At 41.1% G+C, this 20855-nt stretch overlaps 1 protein-coding gene across 1 annotated transcript in view; it reads right to left on the bottom strand.

Annotated features, from left to right (window-relative positions):
* Nucleotides 1-20855, bottom strand: part of TRPC5 (transient receptor potential cation channel subfamily C member 5) — a 182543-nt gene that overhangs the window by 43007 nt on the left and 118681 nt on the right. Inside the window, exons 5-7 of the mRNA XM_038588105.1 lie at nt 14381-14717; nt 12877-13016; nt 7693-8015 (exon numbers count right to left, since the gene is read on the bottom strand). Coding sequence (XP_038444033.1) covers nt 7693-8015; nt 12877-13016; nt 14381-14717 — 800 coding nt within the window. The remainder of the gene's footprint in view (nt 1-7692; nt 8016-12876; nt 13017-14380; nt 14718-20855) is intronic.

Raw genomic sequence — 20855 nt, forward strand, 5'->3', positions numbered from 1 at the left:
CCACTGAGCCACCCAGGCATCCCTAATTTTTGTGTTTTTAAGAATTACACATTTCGGGTATGGTGCTTTTTGTGTCTATGTAGAATATTTCCGTGTTATCATTTTGATAGCTGCCCAATATTCCACCCAGTGAATATCAAGCCCATCTGACATTTTTATCAATGCTTTGGATAAGAATAGATGGCAAGCTTCTAAGATTTTTCAGATGACACAAGACTGGGATGGATAGTTAATAGATGGGATGACAGGATCAAGATTCAGAAAGATTTCAACAGCATGAAGCAATGGGCTGGAACTAACGAGATGAAATTTAATAGGGATCAATGTAGAGCTTTGCTCTTGGGCCAAGTGCCCAAATTCAGGATGAGGGATGTAGGAGAAATGCCAAGGATTTTCTCTGACAGCAAGCTAAAAGTGGATCAGCAGAGTGACACTGTGCTAAATGCTTTGCATGTGTTGTAATATATGATTCTCAGATCTTCAGTATGGCCAGATACTTCAGCCATATGAGGGGGACAGTGCAGAAGTAAGTATTCTAGAATAGAGGACAGGGTGGGCATGTCGAACATCATTATGTCTTAGGCCTCTGTGGTAGGTGCAAGGCTTACTAAAGTGGAGGGATCTCTGTCTGGTGGGTGAAAGAGACAACAATGACTAACATACAACAAGTTATATTGTCATGGAGATGTGCTTAGAATGTCATGCAAACAAACACAGAAGGAGCCTGTAACAGAGTAGAGTTAGAATGGGTAGGAAGAGACTTAAAAGAGCAGATAATTTTTCAGCAGAGGCTTGAAAGATGGGTGAGAGTTTGCTAGGCTGGCCAGGTGGAGATGGGCATTCCAAGCAGGCAGAGGGAATGGTGTGGGATGTGTTAAGGCCCATAGGGCCAAGATGCTCTCCTGTAGTTGGGAAGAACAAGATGTTGCCTATGGGGAAGAGGAGTGAGAGGCTGGAGACGTCGGTCCAGCTTACCAACACCCTATGTGCTATGGTAAAGAAGCAGATTTTACACTGGAGATGATTCCAATATCTGGCAGGCATGAAGCTGGGTGGTAACAAGATGAGACTGGTATTTAGAAAGAAACTTCTGTGAGGCAGGTGGGAAATTTTTTCTGGCTGGTGTCCCTTAATAAGATGAGGAATTAAAGGGGAAATAGGTTTGGGATGGGGATATGTAGATAATGGAATTTAGTTGTGAACATTTTGTGTTTGAGAGGCCTGTGACACAGACATGTGCATTCAGGAGGCATCTGGAATCGAGAGCTGGAACCTCAGAAACAGACATAAGACACAAGTTAGCTTCTTGCCACTTCCACTATTTTCTCTCACAAGTCCCATGCCTGCAGAATGCTAATGCATTCCCAATTGCTTCTCTCAATAGTAAATGAAGGCCAGGTGTGCCCAGGGTAGAATACTAGACTTAAAACGTGCAATAGTACTGTCCTATGGTTGTCAGCAAGGACAATGGGGTCCTCCTGAACTGTGCACCTAAGAAAAATATCTTTTTTTTTAAGCCAAAGAATAGCAACGGCATCTCTGGAGAATCGGAAGGAAAAGGATGACAATAAGCCAATGGCATAGTTTATGTCAGGTATGTAAATGAGCTTGCTTTTTCTTTCTCTTAAAAGTTGAGGTTTTCTGATATTCTGACCCAAAGGGGTGTGTTTTAGCAGGTCTTAATAAATGCCTCAGTTGAGGTATTTAAGAGAAAACATAAAGCTGAGTCAGACCTCTATGGGGGAGAAAAAAAATCAACACTTAGAGGAAAAGTTGAGGTAACAACTTTCTTTATTCCTGACACCCCAAGGTATAATTTTGTGTACACCAGGTGCCCATTCTTGTCAATTAATTGTCCCTGCTGGGCAAGTGATGGGAACAAAATGTTAGTTGGCAACAGAGGTGTTAATAATGACTATACAAACTTGCAGGAAGGCATTTCATAAACTTCTTCAGCAGAGTTTACATGAAAGGATAACTGGCAGGGGACCTGGCCTCCTGGAAAGTACCTCGTATTCAGGTGTTCAGTTCTGTTGAACACTTTGATGTGAACAAATGCAGTCTCCTGGTGCTCAAGCTACTACAGATTTTACTCTTTATCCTGAAAACAGGTTGATATGAATTCTGCCTCTAGAGTAATGCAGGAGAGGTAGCAGGGCCTAGTCAAGAGGCACTAGCAAGGTAACCAGTTGCCTGGTTGACTTAACCAAAAAACCCCAAGACCTTCTCATCAACCCATTTGGCCTCTTTTTCCTCTCACATGAGTCTTATTTCCTTTATTTCCAATATTTTTTCCTGAGTTCTGGGAAGAGAGGCAGGGAGTGGGACCTAGTGCAGGGGGTGGGTGCTGTAAAATGGGCAATCGAGTGAGCCAAAAATTTTCAAACTCTGTTCATTGGTACGTCATCCTGGCCAATACATTTTGTGTAATCTCTCTCATCATGGATTCACAGTGAAACATCTCTGAGAAGGCCTTCAGTGAAGAAATCTTTTAAAATTTGTCCTAGCATTTCCAAAAGTCGTTGGATCATAGATCCTGTCTTTATGTCTCTTAAACATCCCTGTGAACTGTGTTTATTTGTAACCCATTTTAGGAAATGCAGCTAGAAACAAATAATAGGGGTAGACTACCTAGCACTGGTTTTTCCCCCTCCTCTCTATTGGTACAACATGAGGATGAGCAGAAACTCTTTTTCCCCTAGCCTTTGTTATTGAACACATTTCTAGAATGTCTGAGTTCACTGAACTGCCTTCACTTATAGGGTTAAGGGGGAAAAATGTACCTTAGTTTAATGACTCAAACCCTCTCATGACCTTGGGGTCAGTGCTGTGAATACCAGGGATGAGTGGCACTATCCAGAATTAGAGGATTAAAATGGACAAGTTATAGGTCATTGAGTCTAGGGTAAGCCCAGGACCTCTCTTGGATTCTAACAAATTTCCTTTCCTGTGCTTATTTTCTTCTTGTTTGTTTCCCCTAATGGTGGTTTGTCAGAAAATAAAAGCCATTTTTGAGGCTTGAAGGTCCTAAAGTAGTAGATGTTGAGTTTACAAAGACAAGGTACAGGAATTCTATGTGGGGACACCTGGGTGGCTCAGCGGTTTAGCACCTGCCTTTGGCCCCAGGGGGTGATCCTGGAGTCCTGGGATTGAGTCCCACATCAGGCTCCCTGCGGGGAGCCTGCTTCTCCCTCTGCCTGTGTCTCTGCCTCTCTCTCTCTCCCTCTCTCATGAATAAATAAGTAAAATCTTAAAAAAAAAAAAAAACGGAATTCCATGTGTCTGAAGGCAGTGGACTAATGGACAGTCTCATGAGTTGTCTCCTTGGGTCCCAAGTGGGAAAAGGAGACATTTCTCATCAGTGCTAGATGCCCTTTGGCCCACTTGAAACCTTACATTAATCCCAGAAGGTGAACTGATTCTAATTTTGCCTTCAGCCTATCCCCTCTCTAGCTTACTCCTATGAAAGGGGGTGCAGTTTTCAATGGGAGGTGCTCACAGGCTTTTATTGTAAGCCCAGTCTATGCTCTACTTAGGGCTATGGCATGGAGAATTTGTCCCTATGAGCACTCCAACTTCTATTCCACACTGTGTGGACTCAGGCAATCTTACTGGTTCTTATGAAGCATGCCCAATTAACATTGCTTGAAGGGTGGATTTGCATACCTTCTGTCTTACAATACTAGGTAGGAGAGACACTCTTCAATCAGATATAATGTTCATCCCCACAATGCAATTGGATAAAACAGATGCAACCAACTTTACATAAAGGCTACTCAAACATACCAGTTTTCCTACAAACTTTTACCTTAATTCTATCGACTCTTTTGATTCTACCTCTAGTCTGTATTAGGATTTCTTTTTTTTAAAAGATTTTATTTATTTATTCATGAGAGACACAGAGAGAGAGGCAGAGACATAGCCCAAGATAGAAGCAGGCTCCCTGTGGGTGTCCCGATCCTGGGACACCAGGATCCTGACCTGAGCCAAAGGCAGATGCTCAACCATAGAGCCACCCAGGTGCCCTTCTAATAGGATTTCACTGATAGTTTTATAATACCAGGTAGGGGAAATTTTCCCCAGCCAGACTATAATATCCATTCCCATAAAAATGTTTAGGTAAAGGAGACAAAATATTTTTACATAAAGCCTGCTCAGGGATCCCTGGGTGGCGCAGCGGTTTGGCGCTTGCCTTTGGCCCAGGGTGCGATCCTGGAGACCCGGGATCAAATCCCACGTCGGGCTCCCGGTGCATGGAGCCTGCTTCTCCCTCTGCCTTTGTCTCTGCCTGCCTCTCTCTCTCTCTCTCTCTCTCTCTCTCTCTCTCTCTCTCTGTGACTATCATAAATAAATAAAAATTTAAAAAAATAAACCCTGCTCAAACATTCTACCTTTCATGATCGTGTCAACTCTTACATTTTTAGTTTATTATTTCTTTTTAAGTAAGCTCTACACCCAACATGGGGCCTGAGCTCATGACATTGAGATCAAGAGTCACATGCTGTATCAACTGACCTAGCCAGGCATCCCTACCCTTTTATTTTTGTATTTTCTCAATCTAATTGCGGTCTGAATCAGGGCATCACCAATGGGTTTTGATACCACAGTTATGAGGATTTCTGTATTCATGAGTCCTGGCAAAGTCTCTTTTCCACCCTCTGGCCATTTTACCCACTCTTGTGCAGAAGGCATTGGGTCCCCAGACAGAGTTTGAGCCAAGGAACCCTGGCTTTTTTGTTAATCTTTAATTTCATTAATCTGCCCAAACACTGCCCCAAATGATTGCTGGTCAAGTTTCTCATCATAATTTTTGCCTGCTGGCTGTTTAAAGTTCTCCAAACTAGGATAAATAGAGTAGACTTGTTTGGGGCCCTTTAATGTTGGGGGACCAGCACGGGGTCGCTTTGGTCCTCCCAACTTTTGACAGTGCTGTATTAAAATCTTTACTTTAACCTTATCAATGTCTGTTTTATTAATCTCTTTTCTTAACAACCATCTAAAGATTTCCATTCTGTGGGATGAGTCCTGGGACTCCTCTGTTTCCTCTTTGTTTTGCTCCTTTCAAGATTAGCTTTATTCACCTTATTCCTTAATAACTGTTTAAAAGCTTCCACCTTTGTGGCCTCTTCCTATTCTATTGTTAATTAGCCTAATGTTTTCATTAATATCCATGAGAGAAAGCTGAGACTTCAAATTGGCAAAGGCTTCCCAGAGTGTTTTTTGGTTTTGGAGCAGTAAGCTTATATGGGGTGGGCTGTATGAAGGAGGCCCCCTAACCCCATGACCTGGGTAATGGGCATATTCAGCAGGCAAATATCTTAGTCATCTTAAAGCCAGTTCCATGTAGCTTGTATATGAAGCATGTCAGTGGTTTCCTCTGGGGTATTCCACTTGGCATTGATATGTGAAATTGACAAGTCCCCCCGCCCAGGTTAAACAGACCCTACAGTGGCTTTTATCCAGTTAACTGGGTTGGTCATTCCCTTAAGAGTAACCTCCTGTGTATATGGATCACATATAGTCATCTGTGATTGTTCAGTCATGAGCCATGGGTCTTGTATTAACCCAATTATTACCATCCACTCCACAGTATTCAAGACCAGAGACACAGCTCCTAAATTAGTTATTCTCATAATCTGCTATAGTAATGGTTCTTCAGGAAGCTGATGACACTGATGCACAAAATGAAAACAATTCTTTTTACACTATACTCTCTGGTTTCAATAATTTCTTGATTTTGCCCTCCCTCACATTGACTACCTTCTTGGTGATCAGAGGTCTGAGAGGGACCTTCTGTTATCCCTGTACAATTTTTACCTTGGGGGGTGGCTTTGAGTCTAGTGGCCCAAATTCAGACTGACCCAAATCTGAGCTTGGTTTAGCATCAAGGCCCAACCCAGCACTTCCTTTTTACTTTCATTTTAGCTATTATGGATAATAACCAAGGGATTGTGTATTTAGCGTAGTTCTTATTATTTTGCATTTCCTTATATATCCAATGAGCTAACTCCTCAAGAGTTGGGTTTACTACTAAAGTGGTTCAGAATAAGGCTCCCCAAAGTATGCCATTTTGGCATGTGAATTGCTTTGAACTGAAGGCAATCAAGACCAGAGGGCTCAGGAGAAATTTTTGCCCCTCCTTTAACTACCTAGAAGAATTCAAATTGGAAAATTTTCTCCAAATGAGAGTTTTTACCAGAGACAAATTTTATTTAAGTGACCCATCTGTATGGCAGGGCAAACACCTAATTGCCAAACATCTGCTTTTCTTGTTCTGTGAATTACCCTTTGAAGCCCCAGGCCTATAGCCCATTCCTTAGCTCAGGTTGGCATATATATCTCATTTTACTTTTCTGTCTTTGAACCTTTCATATATGTGGGGTTCCCATACATATGAAATTAAATTTGATTTTCTCCTGTTAATCTGTCTCTTGTCAATTTAATTCTTAGACCAGCTGGAAGAACCTTTGAAGGGTAGAAGAAAAATATTCACCCCCAACACTACCATTTCTAAATTCCGTTGTTAATTTTTACTTTTAGTAATAGACCACAGTGCAGCTGCGGTTGCATACTGTGGGTAGCCACCCAGGGATCAAAGGTTCATCATCCCCTGCCCTCCTCTCCTTTCTCTTCCTAAACCACAAGTTTCCATGAGTCAGGGCTCTTTCAGCAAATTCCATTTTTCTGATGCCAACTAACGGCTTCTGAACCCAACATGTAGATATGGGGAGGATTTTCCCCAACACCACCAATTCTCCAACACCAGCTGGGTGTCCTGTAATTCAACCCAATTCTGACACTACAGGGAGATAGTGTTAGATTCTGTGGATTAAGGGCTCTGTCCCCAGAAGACTACTCCCTTTCCCCCACTTAAGATGTCAGTCGAAAGTTCAGGTTGTTACCTGTTCTGACTGATGGGTTATAGATCAGGGCTTCCCACAACCTTCTATTTGGGTTAAATTAATTTCCTAGAGTAGCTTACAGAACTCAGAGAAACATTTCACTTACTAGATTATTGGTTTATCATAAAAGGCTATAACTCAGGAACAGCCATATGGAAGAGATGCATAGAACAAAGTACGGAGGAAAGGTGCAGATCTTCCATGCTTTCTCCAGGCTCACCATTGTCCCCAAATCTCCATGTGTTCATCATTCTGGAAGCTCTCCAAAACCTATCCTTTTGGATTTATGTGGAAGCTTCATTGCATAGTCATGATTGATTAGACCCATTGGCCACTGGAGATTAAACTTAATGTTCAGCTCCTCTCCTCTCCCTGGTGGTTGAGGGTTGGGACTGAATGTTTCAACCTTTCAGTCACATGGTTGATTCCCCTGGCAACCAGCCTCCATCCTTAGGTGGGGGCCCAAAAGTCACCTCCTTAACACAGCAAAAGACACCTTCCCACAAATTCCTCTAAAAATATGAGAAGCTACCAAAACCATTCAGAATTAACTCTATAGATGAGTTCCTGGGAGCCCATTTGTGTGCTTGTCTCTTTCCTCCCTCACCTAATTGTTTCATCTCTTAGTCTTCTATACTGAGCGAAGGACCTCACTCCACTTCAGACCCTTTGGGTTGATCCATAAGTGAGTTTTGTGGGCACTGCCAAGAAACAGTGACGAAGTTGTGGATTAAAATAGAGCAAAGAAAGAGAAAGCAGAAAAAGGCAAAAGAGAGAGAGGGGGTCTTACGTGGAGAAGGCATTATTCTGTTTCTCACATCGGATTCCCTTGCAGTTGTTTGGCTCATCGATTGCTCTGGTCTCATAATAAAAGTATAGCTGGTTCAATCCGTTGGCAAAAGCTAGCAGTACCAGGCAGTAGATAAAGAGGAATTTGAGGATATCGAGCAGCATGCGCCCCAAAGAGATCTGCAGAGGCCCTAAGTGGGAGTTGGCTGTGAACAGGGATATGAGGCGCAACGAACTTAAAATGTTGGATATTGCAAAGAGTGCTTCTGCAATCAGAGTCGGGTGCCACATTTCCCATTCTTCCCTTGGACGAGAACCATTATACTGAAAGAAATAAGTGCACAAAATGAGAGGTACAGTGGGCATTCATAAAACTTTTTGCTTTTTTCTCCTAATACCCAAATAAAGCCACCAAAGTAAGCATCAAGCATGCATTTATACAACAGGCCCTGCGTATGGCACTATTTGTCTCCCCTCCCCATCCAATCGATATATGATGCTAATAACTCTTTTCCTCCCACTCACATCCAAATATATTCCCTGCATAAACACAGAGAAAAATGAATTTTGGAGCAATAATCTGGAGCAACCACCTGTGGTTTATCAACAGACATTTTCTGTGAGTTTACCAGATTGTTCGGGAGTGTCACTGGAATAGAGCCATTGGTATACCCAAGGTAGTGGGGGCAAATTACTCTGGTTCCTAATGAGATTTCAAATCATATTTACCTCTCCAAACCCCCATTTTCTTCAGAGCATCACAGGCAACTTGTAGTTTCTGAATGATAAAGGATAGGTACGGCCACCTCAGTGCGCAATGTTTATCCTGACTTCCTCGCTGACTTGCAGTTTGGGGCTGCTAGAGCAACCTTAGAGGGTCATTCAGTTTTCTGCTGAATTTTAGCAGTCTGCAATGTATTTTATATTATTACAGATAGTATGTCAACCTTCCAGGTAGTGAATTTAGTACTGCTCCACATGGTGGTGTACGCATATATTTATAATTCCTTTGACAGCCCTACAAGTTCAAATGTCCTTCTAGTACAAATGAAGAACCAGGGGGTTGAAGGAGGGGAAGAACCAGTATTTCCGGGATTGGTTGTCCATTTCTCAGCCCCATCCTGGACTTCCCACTCCTGGAACATTGGGAGTAGTCTTGTAGAAAGATGGCTTCATTGTGAGACCGTAGGTCTGACTTGGGCTTTGTCAACTTAAAATGGCCTGTATCTCTCAATTTCACCATAGAATGAGGATAATATCTACTCCTATCCATTGCACAGGTTTGTGATTATGTATCCATATGTGAGAAAGCGTGTACTCCATAAGGAGAGATGTTATGGAAATATAAGAATTTGCTTATTACCTTCCCCAAGACAGAAGTAGATTTTGCCTGGAATTCAATTTGAAGCATATTGCCTTGAGCGCTCATCTAAATATCACAATTTCTTAGGACTAAATGTAAACAACTTTTCTGAGAAAATGTTGCATTGGGGGCCAAATTATATTGTTAGCATTTCTAAGATGTGCTTCAGTTCCAACAACTGACAAAACTGGTGTTGTTAAAATCATTTGTGTGTATCCAATGCTCTTCACTGTCAGAGGAGTTGGGAGAAGCCTTGCCACACTTGTGCTTCTGTTTCAGATGAACTTTAGGTGACTAATACGTTTTTTTATGCTCTTGGCCAAATCCTGTATCTCGACACTTTTCCTTCCAAAAACAACAATAAGAACACCCCACATTGGCTGCATTGCTGTGAGGGGTGGGTATTTTCATGCCTGTTTTATAAATGGAGGAACTGAAATCCAGATAGGCAGAGTGACTTGCTTAAGATCACACAGCAAGTTGGTAGCAGAGCCAGGACTAAAACTGAGATTTCTATATAGTCAGTCTGGTATTATCTCCATTAAATGTTCAAATGATAGTTGATATCACAGCACATATGTTAGATAGGTCTTTAAAAGTTTTGAGCAGTATGCAAGAGATGGAGACTGCTGATAATGAAGTAGACATATGTTTTAAAGCTAGGAATTATCAACTGGAACATGCACAGCTCACAATTCAGGATTTTCTCCTTCCATAATCACAACTGTAAGCACAGGGAAGTCTGCTGTCCATGGGACAGTGAGTCTGGATGTGCAGAATATTCAGAAGTGTGAAACATGATTCTTATGGCAAATCTATGTTTTGCATCTATACCTTTGGAGGAAGATATATAGAATATGAGATCAGGGAACAAACTTGAGGCTCATTTTGCATCAAGTTCAGCAAACTTTTTCTGTCAAGGGCAGATAGTAGATATTTTTGGCTTGGTGGGTATATGGTCCCTGTCACAACTACTCGGTTCTTCCTTGTAGAACTAACAGGGAATAAGTGAACAAATGGGTATGGCAGCAGGCCAAATTTGGCCTGCAGACTGTAGTTTGATGACTTCTGGTCTAACACAGGTGGCTTGCAAATTGTGTTCCTTGAAGCCTGAAGGTTCAGTAGAGGCATCTGGTAGCCTCTCTGGAAGCCAAAGAGGAGGCCTAGAAGATTGATTCCATAACCCAGATTCAATCTTTGAGCTCTTTAATGTGTTGAAATTCCTAATAAGTTTTAACTTCAAGATATGGTTTCATGGGAAAAATTAAAAGGCTGACAGCCACTAATCTAGTCTAGTCTGCTTATTTTTTAGAGGCAGATTCTCAGGCTCAGGGAGGTAGAAGAATCAACTGTGGTAATCTAGCTTGGGTCAGAGCAAGGATTGCATTCAGGTTTCCTGATTCTTGAGTTAGTGATACTAGGAGGCAAGTGATTTTTCTTATATTCTTTGAGATGAAATACAGATTGAAAATTGGCCTCCATGTATTTCAAAGGGGTATAAATCGCACTCTGTCGACTCAGAAGCAAAATATGAAGAAGGCCAGCCTAATTTAGGGATATAATAATAATAAGGATAGAGTGAGAAATTGTGTCTTCAGCCAAGTACTAGCTGAAGAAAGGACCACAACTCAATGAGTGTCAAAGTTCACATTTAGTTTGAACATATGAAAGTAAGGTGATGGTGGGATAAATCTAGCTGGTAGTACCCTAGAAGACAAAAAGGTAATTATTCTCCATTTGTAGGATTATCTGGGGGGCACTAAGGGCCAGACTTATATGTATTTGTCCTTTTGAGTACTTTGGTATGTACCTTTTGGTTTCTGTTGTTGCAGACCATGTGCAGTGGAGTATATATATTGTTGACTATTATTTTTGCTCTAATAAAGGATCTTCTGTAAGGCCAGCTTATCCCATGGCATTTCTGTACTGCTTTAGTACAACAGTGATCTGAAATGTTTCAAGGGAGTCCGGGGACCAGCTCTTGTGGCTTCGCTTCATAGAGGTTGTCTTAACCTACTTGGAGAAGTTCATCTCAGACTAGTGTGTCTCTGTGGATGAGCGGACCAGACTGACCATTTGAAATTTCTCATTGCAAATCCAAATCTGCATGTGGCATGTCTTGCTTCATAAATTCTCCTTTTTTTTTTTAGAAGAATTCCAACTCTTTGGCAAATGTATCCTTTGGGTTGTTTATCAGTTGAGGGGCATTTACTCAGCTTAATATAGCTGATTTATCCATCCACTACATGATGGGGAAATTCTAGCTCCTTGGAATCCTTGCCAGTGAAATTGGATAGGTTATAAAATTAGCTAATGTTGGGAATCTATAGACACATGTTTATATCCTTAAGAGTAAATCCTTTTCTTGATCATTTATTCTAAACTTTCCTTTTTAAGCAAAACCCACCAATTTCTAGATTGATAATCTATTGTCCCTCTTGTGTATAAATACAACTTCCAAAGGAAGAGGTTTTTTTTTTTTTTTTTTTTTTTTTTTTAAAGGCAAACAGTGTTACTTAGTCCACAGAGTTCCAGAATCACGTGGATTTCATCCAGGCACATTAACAAGAGAGATTCAAACATTTTCCTTACCAGCTTTTTCTTGTAAGGAAGTTGTAAGTATGTGTTAAACGATCACCACAAGGATAAGGCATACTCTTAGGCTTCTTTCAAAAATGTTTCATGACTGCATTCAATATTCATGCTCCACATAACTAACTCCCAAGGTCTTCAAATTTATGCAATATGCATATTATGGATATAAAAATAAGTTGTTAGAGATTTGGGGGACAGCCATATTCCCATTCTAAAACTCCTTAATGTGGGAGTTAGTGCCAAAAAGCATGACTGACTAGACAATCTTGGAGACTGGATTGTCAGCTTTTCCTCATGCTGGAGAAGTTCAACTCAGGGTAGAAGGAACCAGCCATTCTATCATCTAATGAGCACCAAATCTGAACTCAGAGCCTGGGACTACCCAATGTGAGATGTTGGCCATGAGGCTATTTTTTTTTTCAGGATAATTTAGGTTGTACATTGTGTGGAAAAACATTACGGTAGTGTGTATGTGTACACATTATCTAAATTGGTAGAGAGGCATAGGTTGAGTGATACTCAAAAAGATAGATTTATAACATCTTGAATAGTCATCTTTGTGCTGGAAGTAATGACGGAGGCAGAGATGATTAAAGATATCTGTCCTCTGCAGTGAAGTTTCTAAGGTTCTACTACCTGTCATATAAAGAACACTTGAGGGAAGAGTGAATAGTTAGCTTTGAGAAGAGTCAACTCAGAAAGTTAGGGAGAGATGGTTTTACATTGGAAGCACTATTCAGGAAAAGGAACAGCTTTGTTGTTTGACCCCACTGGGAAGGATTATTAATGGATGTGTCCCAGGGAAAATAATATCAGAAAAACACAAAGTGGCACTTTTTAATGAAGTGACAAGGGTTGAGAGAGGCTTTTGGAGATTGTGAATTCAGTGTGTTTTCTGTCCCTGACTTATGGAAGCATCTGTGGACCATCTTCTTGGCAAGGATATTATAATAGAGAGGATTTAAATACTGAATGGGTGGATGGGTGGCTAAAGACCCTTCTACTGTCAGAGTTTAAGAAGCTAAAAATTCATTTGTAAATTGTTCTGTTCTTCACTTAGGTGGAAACTACTTATAATCTATTGAAAGAGTGCCTGTTTGTATGGTACTTTCCCGCATGGATTGAACTGTTGACAGCACTTTTCCCCTAAATTCTTCTTGCTCCCTGTGCTAAAGCTTAATGTAACCCAAATAAATTGCCTAAAAAATGGCAGATATTCCAAGTTACCTTGACATAGGCCACAATCTTCAAGGAAATAGTTGCCAGGTAGAGTGAGTTCATTGCAAAATCCATCAGGTTCCACCAGTCATGGATATATTCAGTAAATCCACCATCCCACATTTCCTTAATCTCCCCCCAAATGAAACCTGAGGAATGGAGGCAAGATGTTTATTTCTAGACAGGGTCAGAATAGTCATCATAGTCATCACAGTAGGATTCCCTTGAGTAAAGATAGGCAGAAACAATGAATGAATTGAGATCACTGGAGTGAAGGCTCCAGAGATGGTAATAATAATGTAGCTCATTTTCTTTCCTGTGTCACCGCTCAGTTATGGACTTGCCAATCCTGATAGGCATTACCTGAAGATGCTCATATGTTATACTTTTCTGGGTGCTACTCACATTTTAGCATTGTTATTATAGTTCTTGGAATGCTGTTACAATTTTGGGTGCCTGATTCTACCCCCTTCCAATTTTGAAGTAGGAAATTTATTAATTTCATTAATAAATTAATGAGGTCAGTATTATCATATAGTCGTTAGTTTCTACCATGTGCTAAAACTCAGTAAGTTTTGAGGTGAGCTAGCTAACCACCAACCAAATTACTGGATGTTGAGGCTGAAGCTAGGCAATGAGGCCCAAAATAATTTAGAATCCTCTTTTCTCTTTTCCCCTCTCATCGTGTGTGGAGTTTTGTGGAATTCTGCCTGATGGCGTAGATGTTTCTTGAATCTTGGAATTAGGAGACAGTAAAAGGTGTGACTGTGGTCTAAGGCAGTGCTTTCTAGACTTTAAAGTGCATGCCAATCACCTGGGGATCATGTTGGAATGGATTCTGATTCCCTAGCTCCACAGTGGGACTTGAAATTCTGTCTAACAAGTTCCCAAGTGATGATGCTGACATTGCTGATTTGGGAATTACAGTTCGAGTAGCAAGGATTTGGGGGATAGCAGTGCATTGGAGGGTCCAATGCAATCTAACCATGCTTGGAGACTACTGGTAAAGTTACTTTTACCATGAATTGTGTGAATTTCCCAGGTTCCCCTCCTGATTGTGGAATTAGTACCCATATAGGATGTGAACCCTGAATAAGCACTGGGATTGTGTGAAGTAGCTACAAGAAAGCAATAGGTTCAAGTGCTCTTGAGTTATAGGAAGTGCATTGAATAGACTGATTGACACTTGCTCTGCCTGTCTTATCCAAAATCCATTCTGATTGATACTTGGCTTTCCTTTTAAACCAATTGACAATCTCCTGTCCTTGAAGATGTTAGGTTAGCAGAATTAAGCCCTGGGTTCACTGCCAATCTCACTGTGAGCCATCTAATATTAAGTGACCAGGATCTAGGGAAGAAGGAACCACATTTTTGAGACTCCCAACAAAGGGCTTCCCCACTGCACAAAGAGATGATGTCCTAATTCAGGGCCAGTCTTTCTGCCTGTTCCAGCATCTTCTTCAAACAGGAGCAGCAGGCAATCTGGCCATAGAGCCTACTTTCTTTGACTCACCGAGAACCCAAGGCAATATCATCCATTCCACCACAGTTGGGGGAGGCCCCTGTACATGAAGGTCTGTCCTGACGATGTGTTGAGAAGCCAGGAGAAGCATGAAGAGGAAGGTCAGATATGATGCTGTGTGGCAGATAAACTTGATAAAGGGTTTCTTGATGAACAGCCCAAGGTTGCTCCTGGGTGAGATCAGATAAGCTATGGACAGCATGGGAAACAGGAACCCAATGGTCATGCAGGTTAGAAGCTTGACTACCCAGTGTTTCCGTCGCCATCCAGGGAAGCCGTCATACCACAGAGTGGCAAGTAATTGTTGGCAATTAGGCTGAGCAACAAACTGGGAAAAGAAGAGAACAAATTAGGCATCTTGGATGTCCAGGGGGAAGTCTACATTCATAATACATCTCCTAGTTTACAGCCAGCTGCATGGCCAATCCCCAGAAAGTGCCTGTTTTCCAGGTTTCCATGAATGGATCTAACCCCAGGGACAGCTCTATGTGTCAAGCTATGAGACTGGCTTTTCCTTAGAGATATTTGTTTCATATATTAAGCAAAATCACTCTGTTGGGTTTGTGCTTTAGCATGCTTCCCTATTCTTCCTCCCATAATCTTAGAGAAATGGTTCCTGAACCTTGGCTCTCCATTAGAATCATACAGTGAACATTAAAAGATTCAGATTTCTGGGTCACAAATTGGGCATCTCTGGGGAGTAGAGCCTGGGCAGTTATTTTATGAAGTTTCACTGGGAATATCCATATCTATTAGCGGAGAATCATGGGGATATTTCCTTTCTTTCTTTCTTTCTTTCTTTCTTTCTTTCTTTCTTTCTTTCTTTCTTTCTCTTTCTTTCTCTTTTCTTTCTTTCTTTCTTTCTTTCTTTCTTTCTTTCTTTCTTTCTCTTTTCTTCTTTCTTTCTTTTTTTTTACTTTTACTTGTTCCCCGAGCTTACCTGAGGTCAACAAATGTGTGCTGTGTTTGGGCAAACACAAACTGGCACGGAATATGCTCATGCCTGTGGCTATGGTTTAGAATGCAAATGAGCTCCCTGCTTGTTTTGTCTTTTTTTTTTACCCTTTGGTTTTGAGCACCTCTTGGTTGGCTCACAGTGAATGAGCTTACTATTTTGCCATCTATTAACACCCTCTCAACTCTAGACATGCGGAGGAGGGGAAAATATTTAGGGGCCCAAATTACAATGCTGTGTACTAACCCAGCTGGGATTTTACTTAAAGGTAATCTACAAAGTGTCAATGATTAATAGTTAAGGAATCATCAGCATTGCAAGTCATCATCAAGTTTCTACTCCCTGGTAAGCAACTCAATAGGGAGCTCAACAGTCAGCCATGATTTTAAATACTGCCTATATTTCCCAGCTTCCCATGGGAAAGGTTAAACAGAGCTGTAACATATAGCTTACTAGGACAAAGGAAATAAAATTCTTTCATCATTTACCCAACACCCGAGGTAGACTAGCCCAACTTTACTGTTAGTATATATGTGAAGGTGACTAGCTTCCCACCAAAGCCATTCTGTTCTTCCTTGAGCACACAGTGGGACAGACTACACCTTCTAGTCTCCCTTGCAGTGAGATGTGGCCACGTGACTAGGTTCCTAATAATGGGACTGCAGAGAAAAGATGAGTGGTACTTCCTGGCCTGGTCTGTAGAGGTATCCCATGTGTGTTCCTCCATGTTCTCTCCTGCTTCTGGCTGACTGGGATGTGGTAACCCAGGATGACCTAGGATTTTCTGTCAGCTCTTATCCATCAAGGACCATATAGAGGAGAACTATCCTGCTGATAACTGCCTTGGAATGTTACATGACTGAGAGGATTCTAGTGTGTTTGAGCCATTGTATATTTGGGAGTCTAGACTACCCCAAAGCTGTTTACTCTTATGAAACTATCAAAAATAAGCTGTCGGGATCCCTGGGTGGTGCAGTGGTTTGGCGCCTGCCTTTGGCCCAGGGCGAGATCCTGGAGACTCGGGATCGAGTCCCACGTGAGGCTCCTGGTGCATGGAGCCTGCTTCTCCCTCTGCCTGTGTCTCTGCCTCTCTCTCTCTCTCTCTGTGTGACTATCATAAATAAATTAAAAAAAATAAGCTGTCAATTTTTTTATCATGTCATCTCATCTTTTTCAAAGATGCTTATGATCCCCAACATGCCCTATGTCACATAGAAGACACAATCTTATAGTCCCTTACTACTACTTTTCTTGGCATTTCAGTCTATGCCAGAGGCTAGGATAAAAATTTCCTTAAAAAAGTATAGAAAATTAGAAGGGTTAAGCAAGACGTTTGGATGCAGTGGGAAGAGCACTGGGAATGCACAGTCTAGTGAGGGAGAAAGATATATAAAAAGATGGTTATAAAACAGTATAATAAGGGCTTAAAATTAAAATGGATAAGAACAAAGCATAATGGGAGCACAATGGAGAACAAATCTAGACTGCTCAGCCAAGGCTCCCTAGTGGAGGCAATACCTGAGTGGAGCAGTACATGATGTGTAGAATTTGGTTAAGTAGAAGGGAAGAGAGGAGAAGGGAGTGAACAGCCAAAGCAGAAGGCATCAAGGTTAAAAAAGAACATGACTTGTATGAGGAACTAGAGCAGTCTGCCGTGGCTACAGCTTGAAATGCAAAGCCATAAATGGCAGGATATGGGGCTGGGGAGGTAGACAGGTGTTACAGAAGATTAAAATGATAACCTTTGGCTCCTGCAAATAGTATGATTCATCTTAAGAGAGATAGGGAGCCATAAGTGATATGTTTATGTGTGTGAGTGTGTGTGTGTTTGTGTGTGTTCAGAGTAGTAGAGTAAGTAGTTGAGACTCTCCATTAGAGACTCTGGAGCTAGATCGCCATGGTTCTCTTTGTTCTTCAGTGTTTTTGTCTGAAGAATCGAGATGACAACAGCATCTACCGGCTAGTGTTGGTGTGAGAATTAAGATCACTTATGGGGTGCTTGGGTGGCTCAGTCGACTGAGCTTCTGACTCCTGATTTTGGCTTGGATCCTGATCTCCGGGTTGTGGGACTGAGCCCCAAGTTGGGATCTACACTTGGTGGGGAGTCTACTTGATATTCTTTCTCCCTCTCCATCTACCCTGCCCCAACTCACTCTCTAAAATAAATAAATCTTGAAAAAAAGATCACTTACTACATATTAAGTATTTAGAACTGTGCTTAGCACATAGTAAGGGATCATTCAATTTTAGATGCAAATATTACTATGCATGCAATAGGATCAGACTTAGACATTAGAAAGATCCTTCTGGGGATTGAGTGGGAGATGAATGGAGGGTAGAAAGCAGGAAAAACTTGAAGCAGGAAGACTGGTTAGAAATCTGGTATACAGTGATTACAATGTGGACTAAGGTAATGGCAGTGGAAATGGAAAGCTGAATTCAGATGCAAAATGCAGTGAGGAGGTGGAAGGAAGTAATAGATGTGGATTGACTATAAAGGGGAGGGAGGCTTCTCTTTTGGGTGAATTGGTAGCTATTAGTGTCATCATCAACCAAGAGTGGGAACACTGAAGCTGGAACAGGTAGGTTTATGGAAATGCATGCATGCAGAGTTAGATTTGTCTGTGCAACACTGAGTGGAGATATCTGGACTGATGTACTGATGTCCTACAGCAGGAGTTGACAAACTTTTTAAAAAATATATTTTATTTATTTGAGGAGAGAGAAAGAGAGAGAGAGAGAGAGAGAGAGAAGAGAAAATGAGCAGGGGAGAGGGACAAGCAGACTCCCTGCTGAGCAGGGAGCCCAATGCTGGGCTCAATGCAGGGCTCAATCCCAGGACTCCAGAATCATGACCTGAGCTGAAGGCAGATGTGTAACCAACTGAGTCATCCAGGAGCCCTGACAAACTTTTTCTGTAAAAGGCCAAATAGTAAATATGTGGGCCTTTGCAGTCAATAGAATTCCTGTAGAAACTACTCAACTGTTTTAGTGGCAACTCAGCCATAGAAAATCTGTAAATATGTAAATGAATGGGTGTGGCTATGTGTGTGCCAATAACACTTTATTTTTTTTAGATTTATTTGCTTATTTGAGATAGAGCAAGAGAGCAGTGGGAGGGGCAGAGGGAGAGGGAGAGGGAGAGGGAGAAGAAGAGTGAGAATCTCAAGCAGACTCCCTGCTGAACACAGAGTCCAATATGGGGCTATATATCTCACAACACTGAGATCACAACCTGAGCCAAAATCAAGAGTCAACTGACTGTGCGACCCAGGCACCCTTTTGTCATAGTTTGCCAATCCCTGTACTATGACATTGCTCCATGATGCTGCCAGGACCAAGTAAATATTTGGACCACGTCAGTTGACCTCCTGCAACTTCCCCTTGTGTATCCCCAAGAATTATGACTCCAGAAATCACTTTCCCTTAGGCAAAAGTGCAGAGGTGAAGCTTCTCTTAATAATAGATATTACCATCTAACCTCTATCTTCATTGCCTCTGCTCTGATTTTCAATTAGGCTGAAGTTGGTAATTTTACAAAGTTTGGTTGGTTTTTTATTTTTTATTTTCTGTTTTTAAATCTGACAAGAGTAGTGTAGGGTGGTGTGGATTCTGGCAGAACAAACTGCAATTACAGTATTATAAAGGAGGTTTTTATTAAGCCACCATGTAGTATCAAAGCCCAAAACATCTGTGAGCCTTGAAAGCACAATCCCGATTCCTGTTTGCATACTGAAATTCAAATTTGACAGGTTACTTAATCAATCTCTACTCAATTTCCAGAATGCCTCAGGAGAGATTGCAGGAAAAACAGAGGAGTGTGTGTTGTATGCTTGATTGTGCTAAGGGCCGAACTGTACGGCGACTAGAACAGTAATTTTTAATTTTGATGGAGTCCAATTTGTGTTTTATGTTGTTGCTTGTGCTGTTGCTGCCATATCTAAAAATCCATCACTCTATCCAAGGTCACAAAGGTCTTTACCTAGGTTTTCTTCTCTGGATTTGATATCTTTAGCTCTTATGTTTATGTATTTGATCTATTTTGAATTAACTTTTGCATATTGTGTGAGAAAGGGGTCCAACTTCATTCATTTGCATGTGGATATCTACTTGTACCAGCACACTTTTTTTTTTTTAAAAAAGCTTACTATTTCCCCCATTATATTCTTCTTCTGGCATCCTTGTTGAAAATCAACTAACCATTAATATCAGGGTTTACTTTTGGCTCTTTATTCCATTTATCAATAAGTCTATCCTTATTCCTGATTTTAAGGGAAAAGCTTTCAGTTGGTCTTCATTAAGTGTGATATTAGCTATGGCTTTCTCTTAGATGGCTTTCATCATGTTAAGGAAGTTTTTTTTTAAGATTTTATTTATTCATGAGAGAGAGAGAGACAGACAGAAGCAGGTTCTATGTATGCAGGGAGTCTGGCATGGGACTTGATCCTGGGTCTCCAGGATCAGGCCCTAGGTTCAAGGTGGCGCTAAACCACTGAGCCACTCGGGCTGCCCAGGTTAAGGAAGTTCTAATCTGTTTTCTGAGCGTTTTTTTTTTTTTAATCACAAAAGGATGTTGAATTATGTCAAATACTTTTCCTATGTCAATTGAAATGATTATGTGTGTTTTTCTCCCTTCCATGGATATAATGTAATACATTGATTTTGTTATGTTAATCACTCCTGTACTACTGGGATGAATTCCACTAGGTCATGATGTACAATCCTTTCTATATATTTCTGGATTCAGATTTTTTTTTTGTTTAAGCCTATATTGTTTGCCTCAACAACTATCCACTGTTTCAGGTGGCTGTGATGCAAAACAATTGCTGCTGAATTTTCCAACAAATTCCCTTAGGGAAAGGGCTGTTGGTCCTGAGTAAGATCACATAAACATGAGTTCTGTAAATGGAGCTTTTCCGGGGAGTTGCCAGACAGGTCATATAATGACAATTTTCTGGGGACAGGTCTTTTAGGGGAGCTCCAAACCCAATCTTTTCCTTTCCAATGGCTGCCAAGCTGTTGCTTTTCACAGTTGCTGTGGTTCCAAGTCTATTGATTTTCAAGACTACTTGGGACTGGGTAAAAGGAGAGAGGAATAGGCAAGTTAAAATACCACAAAACTTGCTGTTCTTACCAAGATTCAACTGTTTTTCTTGAATACATGTTCCTCTGGTTGGTGCAAAATTTTGGTTAATTTTCAGAGTTGTGAAATGTTTATTTGGAATATTTTTCCTATGCCTTGTTGCTTTTTTCGAGTGGATTTTCAGCAGTCCCTACTCCACCATTCTGGAAGTGTATTCCCTTCGCGACTTTTTAACTTTTTGTGGGAGGTGATGTTGTATTTGGGTTGTTGGATTGTGGAAAAGGATAGAGTCCTTTCCCAAATTCCTCCCCAGGGGGCTTCAAACAAAACAAAACAAAACAAAACAAAACAAAACAACAAAACAAGGTTTGAGCAGTATGAGAGCTTCTTAAAAGCTGGAAGACTGGGTCTTGGTCAAGGACTAGGAG

The sequence above is a fragment of the Canis lupus genome, chromosome X (assembly GCF_011100685.1).
Source record: "Canis lupus familiaris isolate Mischka breed German Shepherd chromosome X, alternate assembly UU_Cfam_GSD_1.0, whole genome shotgun sequence".
In the NCBI taxonomy this organism is placed as follows: domain Eukaryota; kingdom Metazoa; phylum Chordata; class Mammalia; order Carnivora; family Canidae; genus Canis; species Canis lupus.